The sequence below is a fragment of the Phlebotomus papatasi genome, chromosome 3 (genome assembly GCF_024763615.1).
Source record: "Phlebotomus papatasi isolate M1 chromosome 3, Ppap_2.1, whole genome shotgun sequence".
Lineage (NCBI taxonomy): Eukaryota > Metazoa > Arthropoda > Insecta > Diptera > Psychodidae > Phlebotomus > Phlebotomus papatasi.
This window is the reverse complement of record NC_077224.1, coordinates 35351805-35370790: the sequence shown is the minus strand read 5'-3', so window position 1 is coordinate 35370790 and position 18986 is coordinate 35351805. Positions and strand designations below refer to the sequence as shown.

Below are 18986 nucleotides of genomic sequence, written 5' to 3'. Positions count from 1 at the left end.
GATTATAGTAGGTGAGATTGTTAAGAATCTCACCTAATACAACAATTCTTTGATATAGTTGAGGTTCACCAAATGAACACTCGGGGCGCTCTGGTCGAAAAAACGAGTTCAGAAACAAACAACCTCGATTATCTTGGCTTCTGATTAATCGATGAAATCATGTTCTATGGCAAAATTATAGAGAACATTCTGGTCTACATTTCACCCACACAGTAAAAATATGTGTAAAATTTTACTACTATAATAGTGCAAAATCGACCATTTTTGTTGTTAAATTTAAAAATGTTTAAAAAATACACAACATTTTGGTAATTTATTGTCACGTGATTGAAATATACCACTATTATAGTTGAAAAATTTTCAACAATGTTGTTTAATTTGAAAATGTGTAAAACACTATAATAGTGTGAAATCGGATAAATTAATTATTTAATTGCGATCTGTGTAAAATTTCTCACTGTTATAATCATAAAATTTTTTCAACAATGTTTCGTATATTATAATTACAGTTTTTCACATTATTATAGTGTGAAAAAATACACAACTTTATGGTATTTTTTGTGAAATTATCAAAAATTAACACGATTATAGTTTGATCGTAATTTATAACACTATTATAGTGTGAAGCCTTGTGTATTTCAACCAAATTTGTTAAATTTTTAAACAAAAGTTGTTCAATTTTTAAACAAAAGTTGTTAAATTTTTAAACAAAAGTTGTTGAATTTTTAAACAAAATTTGTGTAAAAATTGTTGAATTTCCAGTTAAGACTTATACTTCAGTCGAGATGCTTTTCATTGGGCAAAAGTCATATAGAACATCAAATATTTATATGCATAATTGTAAATCGTAAAGACCCGAGCATCAGATGTAATCATTTCGCATTAGGGGGGATCCCGAGTACAGGAAAAACCAATAAAAATGTCTAAAAAGGCAAAAAAATAAAAATCTTCGAAATGAAAAGAAAATTCAACAATAAACAGAATTCAACAATTTTTGAGTTTACACATAAAAATTCAACAATTCCAAATTCAACATCTTGAAATTCAACAACTTTAAATTAAACATCTTTTCCAAATTTAACACTATAATAGTGGTGTGAAAGATTACACACTATAATAGTATTAATTTTTTTACTGTGCATATATCACTTTTCTGTCAGTCCATCCAAATCCTTGAAATTTTGGTTTAAATACAAAAAAAAAAATAGTATATAATTTCACAAATTTGATTCAATATAACTGAATGGCGTTCCCCAACTTCAGCTCTAAATCGAATTTGCATGCATTCCGAGTTAGCTCACGTTAAGAATCTCACCTACAATAAGCTGATCTAGGCTTATCACTGGCTTTTCTACTATGTAAAAACACAACCCTGGTTAAGAGCGTTACCGTTAAGGACGAGCTAAAAGTTGGGGCTACTTATTTATGTAGAGATCACAACTCCGATAATAATATTCATGATCAGCGCATGAAGGCAATCTTTTCCAGGAAATTATGTTTATGATGAGGGGCAGACTTACTTACCACCCTGATCTGAAATTCAATATATAGTTTAGACTTAGACCGATTCATTACCGTCAAGTTTTACGGCCTAAGTATTGTCGAGGTTCAAGCTGAATCTACTTATGGCTTAAGCTGGCTTTCCCAATAGGAACAAGGGAAACGATTAAAAATAAGATGATACACTCAATCCCGGGATTATGCACATTTTCGGGACCGAAAAAATACGCGCGAGATGACATTATGCAACGAGAAGATTTGCATACCCGCAGGGGCTTTCTTTTGAGTAAATTTACTGCGATCGTGGTAAAATTCAACTGATTAATAGAAATGCATTAACATACAGTACTTTTTGGCCAGAGTTCTTCAATAAATGTTTAGAATATTTAAAAATTTTACTTTAATAAAACAAATTAGTTTTACTCTGAAAAAGAAGCACAGTGTTTTCAAATTTCCCGCGTCGCAAAATAGTATACATTCAGGCGTATTTCAATAATGATTTCATAAATTGACTCCCAATGGTAGGCAAACTTGCATAATTTTGTGTGTGCATAATGCCGTCAGGTGCATAATCCCGAAGTGCATAATGCCGGGACAGAGTGTACCCTTTATGTAAAAAAAAAATCTTACGAAAGTAAATAATAACGTTCCACATCTACGACAAATCGTAGGACAAATTTTATTTCTTATATATTTGCTACACTTTCTTGATTAACATTCATCAATTTGCATATATTGTAATCATTACTTAACTAATAAAACATGATAAGTGATAAGACAATTTTTTCATCAATTGTTGCGTTGTTATATAAAATTTAGAGAAGTCATAATTAATTATGGCTGAAATGACATATGAACAGTATTAAAATTTATCACACAGCAACCCAATTGTGCTGCATGGTAAATCCCAAACAGTATTTTTTTTCCTCATAAAAAAAACTAAATCTAAAAAGAAAAAAAAAAGAAAACAAATGGTAATAAGGTCTACTTACATGATGTCTTGAGGAGGATTCTTCTATACTGAAGGAGAGAACAAATATTGGAAAACAATTTTAAATGGCAAAAATGTGGTAAATTTACTGTAAGTAGTAAGAGGGACTTTTCTTCCTTTCTTCATTTCTCTCTCTCTCACACACTTTTTCTTTTTCTGCCGGAAGCTCTAGATGTGAATGGCCACGTGTGCAAAGAGATCCTCTTGGGTAAAGAACATCGATGAACACATCTCACATTTGAATTCTCTGGCATTACTCTGATGAGCTCCTGTATCATCAATATCTCCCGTAATCAATTCATCATCCTTCTCCGTACCAACAGACAGATTTGTGTCTTTAACTGCCCCTGATACTCCTCCTCCTCCTCCTGATCCTCCTCCTCCTTTAGCACTCTTCTTCGCCGCCAGAGCCAACTGCCTCTTGGTCAGATTGACATTGGAAAATGTTGGTGTTGATGTCACAGTCACTTCGGGTTGAGAACGCTTCTTTCCCGGCGTCGAAATCTGTCTCCTGCTTTTGCTGCTGCCTCCACCAATTCCTCCTTTTGAATTTTGCTCATTTGGTGATGTCTGTTTTTTTTTTGAGAAAAAGAACAGCCCATTTTTTAATAACTTACATTTTTGACCTGAAAAAAAAATCATCCTCACCTGATTCAACTCCTTCTTGGGCACTGCTGACTGCTTAATGGGTGACCTTAGAATGGCTTCCAGATCATTGACAATGTCCATGCTGTATTTGTTGTACGTCTTCTTGGACAATCCACTGCCATCGTGCTCGAGAACTGTGGCCGTAGCTGTCATCTCAACTGGCTCCTGCTTCACGCTCAGCCCATCCTGAGCCATCTGATCAGGCACATCCGAAAACGTCGCCGGACTCATCATCCTCTCTCCCTGATAGTGAAAGTTGACATTCTTAATCCTCGCCCTCACCTGCTTGGATCCCCGTGCAAAAGTCTGTGCCTGCACCATTGATGCTGTCGTAGCCACAATATCCGCAGGAGCTGTTCGTGTAATCAGTGTCTTTGTCCTCCTCTTGCCATCCTCCACAGCCACCCGAGTTTTCTGTGTCCGAATCATCTTTGGACGCGATTGCGATGAATTGGCCGCCATTGCAGCCGACAGAGACATCGACATGGCATTCTTCTTCCTGACCCCACCGCCCTTGGTCAAATCAAACTTCGCCACGGACGTCTCAAAGTCCTCCGAAGAATGCAACAACTGACGATCGTCCAGGGATTCAATGGTGAAGGTATTCTTACCCCGACGAACAGTATTCCCCATAGCCTGACGATTGCCAATGCCACTGCCCGTAGGAGCCACTGGGGGCGTTTGATATCTCTCCTGGAGCTGATTCTCTGACTGCATTTGATCCTCCTCAGAGAAGTCCATGTCGGAATTCTTGGTGCGATGAGCTCGCAATCGCTCCAACTCATGCGGCTTCAGCTTTCGACGTCGTTTGTACTTCCGTGGGCCAGTCTATGCAAAAAAACAATTTGTTCAAAGAATTTCGATAAAATGTGTGAATTGGTATTCTCGAACTCGTAACTTAGATGCTATACACCTTAACTCTTTCGCGTCATTAGGGTCATATATGACCCGGGGAAAAAACAATTTTTTTTTACAATTTACATTAATTGAAATCTATCGGTTTGTGCACGACATCATAATAGAAGGATGTAAGATTCTTGGCTAATTTTCTCAAGACTCCGGATATTCAGGAAAAGAAAATATTTGAGATCAAAAATCACTAATTTCAAACCTTGTGAAATGACTTTTCTTTTTCAAAATTTTTTATATTAATTTATTTTTTTCAGCAAAAAGTTCTTTAGAACACACAAAATAGAATATCCAAAGATTGTATATTGCATATTAGGTGAGATTCTTAACAATCTCACCTACTATAATCCTAACAAAATTTCATGTCGTCCGATCGACCTCAAATTTGGCCAAAATGTGTTTCAGCACTTCCTGATCACGAATATATATGTGGCTAATTTACGTTCCCGGCCGGCCGGCCGGCCGGCCGCTCTTTGGAGCTTAATAGCTCCTAAACTAAAAAAGATATCGACTTGCGGTTTTCGGCAAAGGTTATATATCGGGTGAAAATTGCAACTTGGTGCATAGACCCCCCACCCCCCACCCCTCCTTCCGCCATTTTGAAGACCCCCCTTTTTTTGTTTTCTCAATAGCTCCGCCCCTATGGCATTCAGCGGACTCAAATTTTAGTATGTTATAGCTGGGCCTTAGAGCTTTCCATCAATACCAAACTTAAGGTCCCCCGACCCCCCTGACCCGAGCTATAAGGGTCCAAAAAAAATTTCTTAAAATGGCCATAACTCCGGTTCTAATTATCAGATTTTAAAAAGTGAGGGCTTTTTGGAAAGCTCTCGTGAAATGCCACTTCTCCTTCTAACATCGCAAGTTCATAAAACCACCGCTAGGGGCGCTTTTTTTAAAAAGAAAATTTTTAAATCTTAAAAGTTAAATAACTCAAAAATTCCATTGTGCATCGGGCTGAAAATTTAGTATGTTGTAGCCGTTGATTATACCAATCAAACAAAAAAAACCTTAAGTCGATCCATAACCCCTGACCCGAGCTATGAGGGGTCAAAGTTCGAACATTGACCGGCCTCTATCTCCGGTTCTAATTAACATAGCGACCTAAATTTTACCTTTTTGGTTTCGTCTCGATGAGCACTTTCAGATGGAAGTTCAAAAAGTCACCACAGGTGGCGCTGTGATAGCGTCAAAATTCATCGAAATTCAAAGTCACTTTTCTCAAAAACGGCATTGTGCAAGTTAATGAAATTTTAGTATGTTGTAGTCCAGTCTAGGACGTTTCCAAAATGGTGCGTATGTGCGCTGTGGTTTCAATAGAACCGGAGATATGAGGGGTCAAAGTTCACAAAATTCAAAAAATCATATCTCCGGTTCTATGTGACCGATTTTGATGAGTGAGGGCTTAAACGAAAGATCTCACCAAATGCTACAACTTTCTAGAATATTTGAACTTCGTGGGACCAACACCAGGGGCGCCACAGTCGAAAAACCAATTTCAATATCACATAACCTCAATTATCTCGACTGTCGCTGAACCGATTTTGATGATTACTTCAACATAATTGTAGAGCACATTTGTCTCTACATTTCGTCCATACATCATTTTCCGCTCAGACTACGCTATCACTCCGATTTTGTCGTTTAAGTGTGAAAAAATTGATTTTTCCCATAATAACGCTTTGAAATCACTCAGATGCCAATTTGACTGCCTCTACTCCACCAAGACACTTAAAATAGGGGTTTAAATGGAAAGTCCCGCAAAATACAACAATTCTTTGATTTAGTTGAAGTTCAACAAATGAACACTTGGGGCACTCTGGATGAAAAAACGAGTTAAGAAACAAAAAACCTCGATTATCTTGGCTTCTGAGTAATCGATGAGTTCAAGTTCTACGGCAAAATTATAGAGAACATTCTGGTCTACATTTCACCCATATAACACTTTTCTGTCAGTTCATCCAAATCCTTGACATTTTGGTTCAAATACAAAACTTGTATAATTTCACGAATTTGATTCAAGATAACTGAATGGCGTCTCCCTACTTCAGCATCAAATCGAATTTGCATGCACTCCGAGTTAGCTCACGTTAAGAATCTCACCTACATAAGCCGGTTAGGATTATCTGTCCCTTTTGATATAATAAACTACACTCAATTTTCCAGAAAAGCGTGTAGAATTTTCCGGGTCATATATGACCCTATTGTCGGCAAGGGTAACAGTGTTTTCGTCCCAAACCTATAGCAAAATGTAGTTGGGACATTGTTTTTCTTTGTGAAATGCAGGTGGGACATCTTGCTCCTGGACATTTCATCTTACATCTGATGAATTATAGTAACATATTTTGCAATATTTTAGAGTATTCTGCAAACGTCTCATATTGTGCAATTGTATTGTGTGTGAATAAATATGTAGATAAGTTTATTTTTGCCAAATACCACTCAAAATATTGTGACAGTGACTGTTCAAAGGGATTACCAGGAAGATTCCTTGAACACCAGGATTCAAGGATTCAAGGATTTTGAAAATGGTATGTATGTACACTTCCCTTGAGGACAATAGGGTCATATATGACCCGGGGTTTTTCCGAGTTTTCACGCAATGGAAAATTTTTTTCCTTTCTGAACTATTATATTTGATCATAAAGCATTAGGAAAAACTCAATTTTACATGAATTCATCTGCTGAATAAAAGTGGGACGCGAAAGAGTTAAAAGTAGGGGAGTCTGGGGCAAAAAGTTACAAATCGAAAAATTCAAAATTCAATATCTCACAAGGTAAAAAAGATAGCGGCTCATTTTTTTTTTCTAAAGATAGCCTCCATAGACCTTCTTCAATGTCGTAAGTTTCTTAGAATTCCAACAAGGAATTTAGAAAATAAAAAATATCGAAATTTTTAGACCTATTTTTGAAATATTTTCCTTGCAGAAGATAACAATTATTACCTAGGTACTTATTTTCCAAAATTGATGCACTGGTGAATATTTTCTAAATAATTTGGATTTTTTGAATACGAATCCGCTATCTATTTTAGAATTTTACAAAAGTTCTTTTCTCCAGAAATTCCTTCTATTAAAAATGGCCACTTGGGGTAAAAAGTAACAAAAGGTATAGAGCAAAAAGTAACAAAAAACGAAGCAATTTCTGATGTCTCACGGCGAAAAGAAACGTCATTATCATGTCTCGCCGCTTGTTGTTTGCATTGGTCAAACGATTTGCAGTCTTTTGTATGTGTTTTTTTTCTAAAATAGCTTGAAAAGTGCTTTTCTCGTTTTCTCACTTTTCTCGCAGAGAAAACTGTGGTTTACAAAGGTGTAGATGAATAAATTTTCTATGAAAATATGTCCTCCAGGTATTTTTTTTCAAATTTATGGAAGCCTGTAATGAAGCGAATCAAAATATGATAATACCCAATGTCTATGGTACTATTTGCCCCTGCATTTTTGAGAACAGTCACAAAATTACCTTTTTGAAATTGGCTCGATAAACGTATTTCATAACGAAATAGAGGAAAATTACTTTCACAAAGTTGTAGAGCGATACATTTCCTATAAAACTGCGCTAATTAGAAATTTTTGAAGCGCTCGAGTAGCTTGTAAAAACATAAAATATCCGTTTTGTGACTTTTTGCCCCAGTCTCCCCTACTATATTCCTCGAAAAATTTAACTTTTAATTTTGAGTTTACCAGGTTTAATTTTGAAAATTCAGTGAAATTTTAATAATTTTTATTAAAAGTTAAACGGAAAAGTGGAAGCTCTCCTTTAAAGGAATGCAGTACTCAATGTTGATCAACAGTAAAAAATCAAAATTTTGAAGAATGGTTTTTTGATTAAGATTGTTTTGAAAACATGCACAGCTTAAGCATGAAATGGTTAAGATTGTGTTGAAAAGATGCACAGCGGCAGCGGTTTAACTTCATAAAACAGACAGTAATCGTTAAAACCGGTATAGCCGCGCACAGCTCAAGAATAAAATGGTTAAAATTGAGCATAAGTCCTGCATAGCTCAAACAAAATTGAATCTAAATTTTTAACAGTTTTCTCAATCTTAATCGTTTTATGTTTAACAGCTGTGCGCCTTTTTAAGTACAATCTAAACCGTTTTATGCTTGAACTATGCAGATTTCATGCACAATATCTCAGAAGTGCCAGTTTTATACACAATCTGCATCATCTTATACTTGAGCTATGCGTATTTTCAGCACAATTTTAATACTATTTTGAGGTAGTTTTTTATTTAAATTGAAATCTTGCAAGAATATAAAGACAAAATGCATTTCAGGAGCCAAGAGGAGTGCCAAGAAAGCTCTGCAACAACTTAGGCGCCCCCAAAAAACACCTGTAGGAATTTAAAGTGTCCCTTTCTATTTCAACACGAAATCTTGCAATAATATAAGGGCAAAATGCTTTTTTAGAGCTTCATGGGCAAGAAAAAAGCCTTTAGAATAATTGTACGCCCTAGAAAGTGAGGGAATTAAAAAAGCTTTTTCTTCAACGCGAAATTTTGGTCTCGTAAAGAAATTAAAAGTTTTTTTTATTTATTTCAACGCGAAATTTTGAAGAATTAAAAGGACAACATGCATTTTAAGAACTAGAGAGGCGCCCCAGAAAGTCTCTGAGAAAATTAAAAGTGTTAACGCAAATTTTGGTAGATTATAAGGACAAAAGGCATTGTAAGAACTAGAGGGGCACTCCAGAAAGACTCGGAGTCTATTTTATTAAAATCTTTTTTTTTACTTCAACATGACAATTATAAAGAGTCAGGGTTCAGTTGTCTAAAAAAAAATGGAAAATCGGCGCCCCTGGAGGCTCGCGCCCTGGGCGGACCGCCCCTTCCGCACCCCCTTAGGTACGCTACTGCTGGGTAGAGATTTTTTTCAGAGGGGAAACTTTTTTACGAATGTTGGAACCCAAGATCAAAAACTGCCTTTTCTCCAGAGCTTTCGACACGTTCCGTGTCTTTCTCACTGATCGAGTGTTGTCAGAGGTCTGTGGGTGTGGGCTTCTTTGGGTAAGGATTGTTTTGCACTGGCGGGAGGATTCTAGGGTTCTCACGAAAAATTTCAATGGACGCACTCACGGGTAACTATACTATTGATAGTAGGCTGAATTTATAGTAGAGTTATCCGTGACGTACCACAAACTCTTCAATCATCCAGGGACAACGAAATTTTCCTTCTTTACACGATGGAAAGTTCAATCCTAACCGAAATACATAAAGTTTCAAACAAATAATATTCTGCACTCACCGGAGGTTGCCTCTTGGCCAGAGTGTTCATGTCACTGTGTTGGATGAGATGTTGAATGAGTTCCGTGGGCAGAGCAAACATCTCCGAGCACACTTCGCAGAAATAAGGAGTGACTGATGTTCCTCTCTGTGAATCCGGAGCAGAGTGATGCGATCTTATGTGTTCCCTGAGAACTACACGCTGATTGAATGCCCGTGGACAAACGCTACAGGCATATGGCTTCTCTCCCGTATGAATTCGTTCGTGCTTTCGCAATGTACCCCCATCTGCAAAGGCCTTCCAGCAGTACTTGCACCCATATGGACGCTCTCCCGTGTGGATGCGAATGTGAATTTGCTGGGAACTTCGTGATCCGAATGTTTTGCCACATTCACGGCACGGAAACTGCCTGCCAGAAACATTGGTGTGACTATGCCGATGATTCATCAGGCTTCGACCATCCGGGAATTTGTCCCCACAGACGTCACAAGTGACAGATTTATTGCGATGTGACATCATGTGGCGCTTCAGGCGTGCCTTGTTGTGAAATGTTTTGGCGCATTTGGAGCAGGAATGTGTCTTCTCTCTCGAATGATCCCATGCATGCTTCATCAGCGATCTGCTGTCCCTACACACCTTTACACACCAAAAGGAGAATTTTTTAAAGTCCATTCTCAAAATTTCATAAAAAATTTTCAAAATTTTAAAACCTAGGGTAAATGTCCTAATTCAAAACCATTTTCAGACGCTTTAACTTTGACAGAAGATTCAGCACATAGATTTCATATTTTTTCTGAAGAGAATTACATAAATTTGCTCCTTGACTTAACAAATTAATCCAAATGGAGACAAGGGAATGTTTCTAATTGGAGACAAACAGTGTAAGTGAAACCGCGACGAAAGGCTTCCAAAACCTTGCTAAATTGCTCTTGAGTGCAAGATTTTGTTCTTATTCTTGTTCTTTTCTCCTTTCCCATCTAAATTAATAAGAAAATCTCTCCAAAAAAATCATATTTCCGGTGTTTCCAATTGAAGCATTTGCAGACTATTCAGAAAAACCCTTTTTGTTCACGAAATAGGTAATTATTTTATTTGAAAACTTCACGTATCATTAACAATAAAGATTAGCACTTAATTTAACCAAAATTAGCATGAAATATGGAATAAATTCACGGATTGTTGAAAAAATCGAGGAAAAATCTGAAAAACTTGAGTATTTGAATTGGGATAATGCGTGCAAAGGGGCGTGTTTTATAAGTGGGCGTGGCAATTCTGATTGTTTTCCTTCCCTTTCCAGTAATCAAATAATTATAAGAATCAGTTTTCAAAAGTATTTCCTTTCTATAAAAAACACGTTGAATGGTCGCTATTTCATTTACTTCTACGTAACTACTTTATGAGAATTATATAAGAGGCGTGGCTATTTTTTCGATGAGTCTTTTCTTCAAGGTTTTTTTTCCCCAAAAACAAATAAAAAGTCTGTGATAGTATGTTAACTTTCTTAGATATAATAAATTGAAAAAAATAATAATAAACTCCAGATGGCCATAATTATTACACAGAGTCGTGGCCTAAAGTGATTTAAGGCGTGATTTAAATAATTGGATAAATTACATGGAAAATTAAGTATTTTTTCACTTTATAATAAAGCCCTCAGCACAAAAATAGGCTTAAATTTTTTTTTGATTGACTTACCTTTCCGCACAACCTGCACGAGTTCATGGTCAGCTCATCGGCATGCGTTGTGTCAATGTGCTCCTTAATCGTTGCCTGATCCAGGAATGTCTCGCCACAGAGCATACACTTGAAGGGCTGAAAACGTGCATGAACTTCCGCATGAGCCAACAGATCCAGCGCTTCGGCAAATGTCTCACCACAGACATTGCAACAGTGCCGAGAGATGTCACTATCCACCAAATCCTTCTTCATATGCGCCCTCGCATGACGCTTCAGCAGTGCATGCCGATGGAAGCACATTCCGCATACGTCACAGTAAAAATCTCCATACTTCTCCTCACCCTCTCCCGAATCCGATTCTGTCTCCTCGTCATTTATGCCCGGATCATATTCAGACGTACCTACTTGATCCATTCTATGGGATAACTCGTGTTCACGCAAGCGGAGTGCATCCCAAAACATTTCACCTGGCAGAAAAAAAATCCTCTGATGAAATTGATACTGAAGATTATTAGGATTTTTTTTTATCAAAAAATATAGAGGAGACCGGGGAGATTTGGGACACTTTTTCATGTTTTGACTTTGAGACACTATATTCCAAAAAAAAACCACGATAGCGTATCATAATTTTATGCGGTCTATAGGATACTTATGGGTACTTTATAAAAAGTACTCGATAGAACTTGGAAAACAACTGAATTTTCTTGGAAAAGATAAAACATTTAACTTGACGCTTTGTCCCAAACCTCCTCCCTGATATGGGGCAGTATGGGACGCAAAAGGGAATGTTTGGGACGCGTTTTTTCTCGCATAATTTGCATTATTGGAGCACGTTAATTAATTTCAAATACTATAGATTAAAAATATTTCTGATAGAAAAAAAATGTTTCATCTTTTGTTTCATCCTTAGAAATTAATATCAATTTTATTTGTACAGTAGAGTCATTTATTGTCAATCAATTATTTAAAGTATTTTCTTCTTATTTTCCATCTGCCTTTCTTTGCTTTTTTAATTCTAAGTATTGCAATCATGATCATAAAATTCCTCACGCGAGTAGATTTTCTTGCAACTTTTAGTTTTGAACTCATTGACGGATTTCTGTTTGATTTTACGACAACTGCATGTTACCTGTTTTTTCCTTATTTCTCTGAAAAAGCTCTCGTCTTGCCCTTTCTGGAGAATTTGTGATAATTGTAGAGGATATTGCTCGGGAAATTTTCGAGAAAATAGTTTTTAACGGGATTGAGCAAATTATTGAGCAAACAAATAATTTGCTCTGGAGAGCAAATTATTGATTCCCAAGACATTGATGGTTTAATTGTCCCTGTAAACAGCTGCTCAACTGGTAAAGTTTGCACAAGAGAGGTAGATTCCCAGTAGAAACTGGGCATTACTCTCCATTTTGACAATAAAAATAGCACGCCACCTACAATCTAATCGAAAATCAACGTCCCATTCTTCCCCTTTCAGGTGTCGTCCCAAACATCCCCGCGTGTAGTTTTGGTATTTAAAACCTTTAACTAAAAACAAGAGCGTATAATTACGGAAACTTTTATAAAAATATGTTCCAAGATTACACTGCTACCTAATGAGATAAAAAAGTTTTGATTATATATCGCTGATTTAAAATAGGGGAGACTGGGGCACATGTAACCATTTTCGATAGATGCGAATTTGAGGTGATTTTCCAAGCACTCAGTGATTTTTTGGAAAATCTTTCTTAGCTCATGTTTTACCCTTGGGTATAGGCAATACATCGAAGGTAATGCAGATGCTGGAAAACAATTGAGTTTTCCATAAAAATAAAATTTGTGTCACTGTGCATTTTTCTCTTTTCACAAAATACCTGGGGTAGAAGTAAACACTTTCTGGGGAGGATGTAAACACCCTTATTTCCACCCTTCAAATTAACTTTGCACCACTTTCAATTATTTTAATTACTTAAAAGCTATATAAAGACTGTATATTGTTCAAAAAATCACTACATTTTTATAAAGAATAATTAAAATAGCAAAAAAAAACTAAAAGCATGCAAATCAAAAAATTTTTCAATGGATTTTCCCCATATTTTGACATCATGTGACTTCTTATTGAACACAGCGCCACCAATTTTTTTCGTAGTCAATGAATTAGACATTTCGTATGAAGGTCAATTTCCCGCTCTTTTACCTACTCATTTTGTGAAATTGAAAAGAAAATGTTAGCATATTTTTTCTACTAACGTAAATATTCTACTTCTTATAGTTTCACATTTTATCTAGAAATAGGAAAGAAATCAAGAGTATTTTCTGCGTTTTCTTCCTAAAAAGTTTTGCGCGGGACAACAAAAATTTCCCACCATGAGATGGAGCTGTCAAACGAATAAAATGAAGAAGAAGAAGACAAAATATTTTGCCATTCACCATTTATTTTGCCATAAATTGCCTAGTTACATCTACCCCAAATGCTATTTTCTGACCAATTATTTATTAATTCTTTTAAAATAATGAGAATCTCAATTTCTCTAGCAAATGCATTAATATAATCCTAAAGGATGTAGGAAAGAACTGGTATTGCTACATTTCGATTATTTTACACAATTTTTAATTTCCAGGTGGAAATTCAAATGACCAAAATAATCGAAATATCAACATTTTCGAGAAAAATGATTTTTATTTTTAAAGTATTAGGATTTTATTGACCAATTCATCTGTGGACATACATCCCCGTGGTATCTACAAATGCTTATGGGTTTTATCCTCTGGAGTCTTAAAATTAGTGAAAAAAAATCACAGTGTTTACAACTACCCCTGTTTACTACTGCCCCAGTTCCCCCTACAAAGAGCAAAACTGAGAAATCAAAAAAATACAATTTTTATCAATTTTTAAGAAAGTTTTCATAGAATTAAAACAATAAAACTGAGGATATCCATTCTTTTAGTCAAGATACACCTTAATATAGTTTACGATTGAATAGTGGTTAAATCCCATTTATTTCAAAAATTAATGAAAAAAACCGCCTTATCCCACACTACCCCTGTCCCAAACCTCCCCGGTCTCCCCTATAATGTATCTTGAGATCGAGATATTTCTGACGATTGGTCCCAGCCATGTACCCCGACCAATAGGCTAATAGGGTTTCTTTTTGGGCCTCAGAAATCAGTAATCTGTCATTAACTTCTTAAAAGTTGAATAAAACATTTCAAGTAGGATGGAGTAAGTACCTTTGGCCACTTTTAGATTTTACTTTCTTCACTTAAGAGAAATCCGAAAAAGTTAAAATAACATTCCGGAAATGTTTATTTTACCCTGCAGTATTGATCTGAAATCGGTGTAAATATTAGGTGTATTAAGGGTTAAAGTTACCCTTTTTCATGTTGATTTTACCCTTAAAAAGGTGTAAAATTAACAATAAAAAATGTTGATATATTTTTACACCTAAAAAGTGTTGAAGTTATGAGGAAAAAAAAGTTAATCGCACCCTCTTTTTTTCTCAGTGTTGTAACTACAGTAATATTTGTCGAACTTGAACGAAATTTTGCATAGAGGTACTTGGACTCACTGTCTCTCTGTATATTCAATAAATTTTCTCGAAATATTTGGTTATCTTATTGAAAATACATATTTTTCTCAATTAAATACGATAAATATAAATAAAAAAAATCAACAGAATGCTATTTTTTCAACAGAGAAGCTACGAGATTTTTCGATAGTTCCAGTTAGTAGATTTGTAGAATAGGATCAGACCTACGGTTTAGTTTTAGACATGTGGTTGAAATTCAGACAAGAAAATACCCTTGAATATTTCCTAATACCGATTCTTCAATGTCAAAGGTTAAAAAGGCTCTATAGAGCGTATTTTTCAACTGAATGGTATCATGTTTGGGATCGTTGGAAAGGTTTTGGAATTACTGCACTGAGAGAAATCCGAAAAAGTTAAAATAACATTCCGGAGATGTTTATTTTATCTTGCAGTATTGATCCGCAATCGGTGTAAATATTATGCTTTTCAGGTGTATTAGGGGTTAAAGTTACCCTTTTTCATGTTAATTTTACCCTTAAAAAGGTGTAAAATTAACATTAAAAATGTTGATATATTTTTTCACCTTAAAAGTGTTAAAGTTATGAGGAAAACAAGTTAATCGCACCCTCTTTTTTTTCTCAGTGTGATAAGCCTGAACCGATTTTAAACGCTTATGAACCGATACATAAACGATATCTAATTTTTATTCGAAATTCAATTATACTACTCCTAAGCTATTTTGAGCGATTCTTTGAGTGATTCAATCGATTCACTAATTCGACTGAGAACCGGTAAATATTAAATCTCGCAAAAGTACTTTTGAGGTTTACCATCTAGAGAAAGAGTTCGACCACTCTGCGAAGTATCGGACGATTTACTACCTATTTTTAAATCTTCAGGATATTTTTTTGTTTTTTTTTTCTGAATCAATAGCAATGGGTAAGTGTGCCATATTTCGGCATAGTTGCATGCAAGCGTCAAAGTCTCAAGTTTGAAATGTAATATTTTAAATACAAACTGATTATTTTATTCTTTCTTCTGAAAGAGTGTTGCTTAGAACCTTATAGACAGTTTATCGTCTTTATTTACTTTAAAATCGTTTTTAATACATTTTAAAATGAATAAAAATGTAGACATAGCTTTGGTGCCCTATTTCGGCCACCTTCATTCTCATAGTTCCTTTTCCTACGGGAATTTTTCCAATATCTTTTTCACGTCGTCATCTCGTTTGTCGAAGCTACATTTTTTGTTATTCTTTTGCATTGTATAATCTTTAGAGTAGTAAAATCTAAAAGTTCATGGAAATTCGAGGAACAAAAAAGGTGGCCGAAATTGCAAGGTGGCCGGAATTAGGCACACTTACTCTATATGTGAATTTTTGGGACTTACCACAAGTCTCGCACTCGTACGGTGAATCTCCGCCGTGCATGCGTGCATGGGATGCAAGAGCCTTCTGTCGAGCAAAGGATACTCCACAATGCTGACAGACAAAAGGTTTCCTTGGATCTGTGACCGGATACTGCTCCACCATGGGATAGATCTCTTCATGCTGAGCCGCTTGGGCCGAATCGCAGACCAATTTCATATCCTCATCCACATAATCGTACTTGGGCATTTCAGTTTTAGGTACCTTCAGGGTCAATTTTTTCCGCGGCGTCGTCTGCTGTAACTTCTTCCGCGGACTGCTGCTAGCCACAGTGTACTCCATGAAGGGTTTCTTCAGGTCTTCCTCCTCCTCCTCATCATCCTCTTCTGGCTGCACCGTACCTAGGAATTCCGTACCGCCGAGATCATGGTCAGTGGGTGCATAGGCGTGAATCTTGAAGTGATTGTGCAGATCGCAGCGTCGGATGTATCTGGCACCGCAGAGATTGCAAACATGTGGCCGGTCAGTTTGATGAGCCACCATGTGATTCATTAGATTGGCCTTCTTCCTGAAGCGACGGCTGCAGAAGTCACAAGGATAGGGCCGAGATGTTGTGTACTCATCCTGAGGCGGAAGGGGAACAATTTCCTCATCTGCCTGATTGCCAGATTGCACGACACTGCCATTGTTGTCTATGAGAATCTCCATTTTGTCCTCGGGAACACCACTTTCGTCAATAACAACTTCTTCACACACCTGACCATCGAATTGCTGCTGTTCCGTGTATTCCTCAACTTCTGTCTCCTGCACATGCTCCTCAATGATATGCTGCATATTTGACCCATCCTGAGTCATGTACACGAGATTCCCAGTCGTATGATGGTCTACCAGATGATCTGACATGGCTGCAAGGTACTCATCCTCATCAACTTCCTCAATGATGTCATCCTCATTGAGTGTTCCCTCATCCATGCCATCATCTTCATGCACCTCCTGGATTATGTCACCCTCATCTAGACCCTCTCCATCGCTCTGAATCCACTCAATTTGATAGGATTCGTCCTCCTCCATCGTGTCCGTGTCTCAGAAAGACGACACACTTCCTGACCAGCTTTTTCTCTACACGAAAAAACAATCACTGTAACCTACTACTCCTTCCCACATGAAAAAATATTCTCCCCTTCACTCCCACTCAAAGCCCAAAGGGCAATTCCCTTCCCGGAAACATTCCAAAAACCTCATAAAACAAACGCCAATCACAATGTTCCACTGAGAGCCTGCAGATGGCAGCTATTGTCCCTTTTCCCAACAATGGCGGTCAATTTTGGTACGGCAAAAATGAAAGTATTGTGTGAGGTTAGGAGAAAATGAGGTTAACCCGCTGAAAAAGCCAATTTCCCACGGGAAAAATAACTGTCACAGCCCAGAAAAGCCTCAGCCAACACATTTTCACGGACCCCAGCCCCGGAAGTGCCCAAATTTATTCTGTCATTGTGTACTTTGATCGCCATTTCTGTGTCACAAGCAAATGGATTGGCAAATTGACCGAGATTCTTTCAAGCTTTCCCCGTGGCCTTCCCATGGGGCTTTCACCCCATTTGTACTGGCATTGGCACCCTGGCTGTACTGGCTTGAGAATAATCACCTTTTTTCACCTATTGAAGCACTTTTTCACTACTATTTTCACCCAAATGCACAGAAATCACTCCACGGAAGAAAAAGGCAACGCACAGAGTACTAAAATGGTCGGACTGTACTAAAAGGCGTCAATTGTACTAAATGCACCACAGTGGCGCCATCAATTGGGAAATTTTATGTTTCGTGCATGTTTCTAGTTCTGATGCTTTTAAATTTAAAAAATAATGGAAACCGTCATTGAATCCTTGTGGATTGTTTTTGATTTGTTAGTAGGCATGATGATCATAAGAACTTGGAGAACTTGTGATGTTCTGGAAGAGTCACTTTCCTTTTCTCACATGTTATTATCAAATTATTTTATAGATTTTTGTTCATAGAGCATAGCCAAACAATTAAAAAAAAAACTTAAAAAACATATGAGACATAAAATTACATAAAAAACATGAAAATTTGAGCACTTCGTAAATTTTTTGAAGCCAAATAAGGTAAAGTATCCTCGAGTCGACCACTTCTTGACTCGACCACCTTGGGCTCCCTTAAATCGACAGGTGGAAATATTTATTCAATTTATTTATTTTTGCAATAATATTTAGCGAATGATTTAACATCATTGAGTCAATTATTTCATTACGAGTCAGTTGGAAATTTGTAAAAATTGACCATTAAAGACTGAAAAAATAATAAAAATGCGAAGCATGAAATGCGAAGCATGGCCTCTACACATTGGGAGAAATTTTTGTCAAAAATAGCTTTTTTGAAGGAAATTCCCTGCAGTGTAGGGGGAAACGTCAAATTTCTGTCAAAATCGCAATTTTTGACGAAAATTGCTCCCAATGTGTAGACGCCTTAATAAAAAATCGCAATTTTCCAGTAAATTATGGCATGCTTCTTGATATCTCTGACTTTTTCTTAAGGAATTATTTCAATTATTACCCTTAAAGAATCGCAAGTTAACCCCTTAAGGACGATTGGAACACCGGTGTCCCATAAAGAAAATAATTTTTCCTAAAGTTATTTTCCCCTTATGTTTGTAAGTTTTTGCAAAGTAGAAGATTGAAGGAATCTAGGATAATTTTTGCAAGTCTCCACTGGTAAAAATAAAAGGGTCAAATTGACCCTTTTCAAAAGGATGGATCGTATTTGACCCTTTGAAAGGTTCACTTTTGTATCACTTAAAATTTAGTATGCACATTTATCACGAATAATCATTTTTTATTGTAAACTTATTACTGATATCATATTTCTCTCATCTGAGCGAACACCAAAGATCACTTTTTCATTGTTTTTTTATTCGTTTATTCCGGAATTAAATAGATGTCAAAACCGTGACTCTTTCGAAGGGTTCCTGGTGACCCTTTCAAAGAGTCAAATATGATCCATCCTTTGGAAAAGGGTCAATTTGACACTTTTATTTTTACCAGTGTCCAGCTATTTGTTATATAGTAATTTTTTAAGCTAAAAAATGACGAATTTTTAAATTCTCGTAATGAAAATTAATTTTAATTATTTTTTATACTTCCAATTTT

At 36.4% G+C, this 18986-nt stretch overlaps 1 protein-coding gene across 2 annotated transcripts; it reads right to left on the bottom strand.

Annotated features, from left to right (window-relative positions):
- Positions 1–2142: 2142 nt before the first annotated feature.
- LOC129805433 (uncharacterized) lies at positions 2143–17096 on the bottom strand. Of its 2 annotated transcripts, XR_008752092.1 has the most exons (6): positions 15846–17036; positions 10972–11420; positions 9298–9912; positions 3140–3967; positions 2493–3061; positions 2143–2340 (listed from the first exon to the last, which is right to left on the bottom strand). XR_008752092.1 is itself a non-coding variant. In XM_055853324.1 (5 exons), exons 1-5 carry the CDS (start codon positions 16891–16893, stop codon positions 2660–2662), a joined length of 3342 nt encoding a protein of 1113 aa, XP_055709299.1. In that variant the 5' UTR covers positions 16894–17096; the 3' UTR covers positions 2143–2659. The 2 variants fall into 2 exon arrangements, 1 of the variants encoding a protein (XP_055709299.1); XM_055853324.1 differs by having other exon boundaries at positions 2143–3061; positions 15846–17096.
- Positions 17097–18986: the final 1890 nt, after the last annotated feature.

Bases quoted from the DNA above. Each gene is read 5' to 3' on its own strand.
- LOC129805433 (XM_055853324.1), bottom strand. From the start codon at position 16,893: ATGGAGGAGGACGAATCCTATCAAATTGAGTGGATTCAGAGCGATGGA. The intron at 11,421-15,845 runs GTAAGTCCCAAA...TTTTTCTGCCAG, and splicing joins GTACGAGTGCGAGACTTGTG to GTGAAATGTTTTGGGATGCA. The intron at 3,968-9,297 runs GTGAGTGCAGAA...TTTTTTGCATAG, and splicing joins TGGCCAAGAGGCAACCTCCG to ACTGGCCCACGGAAGTACAA.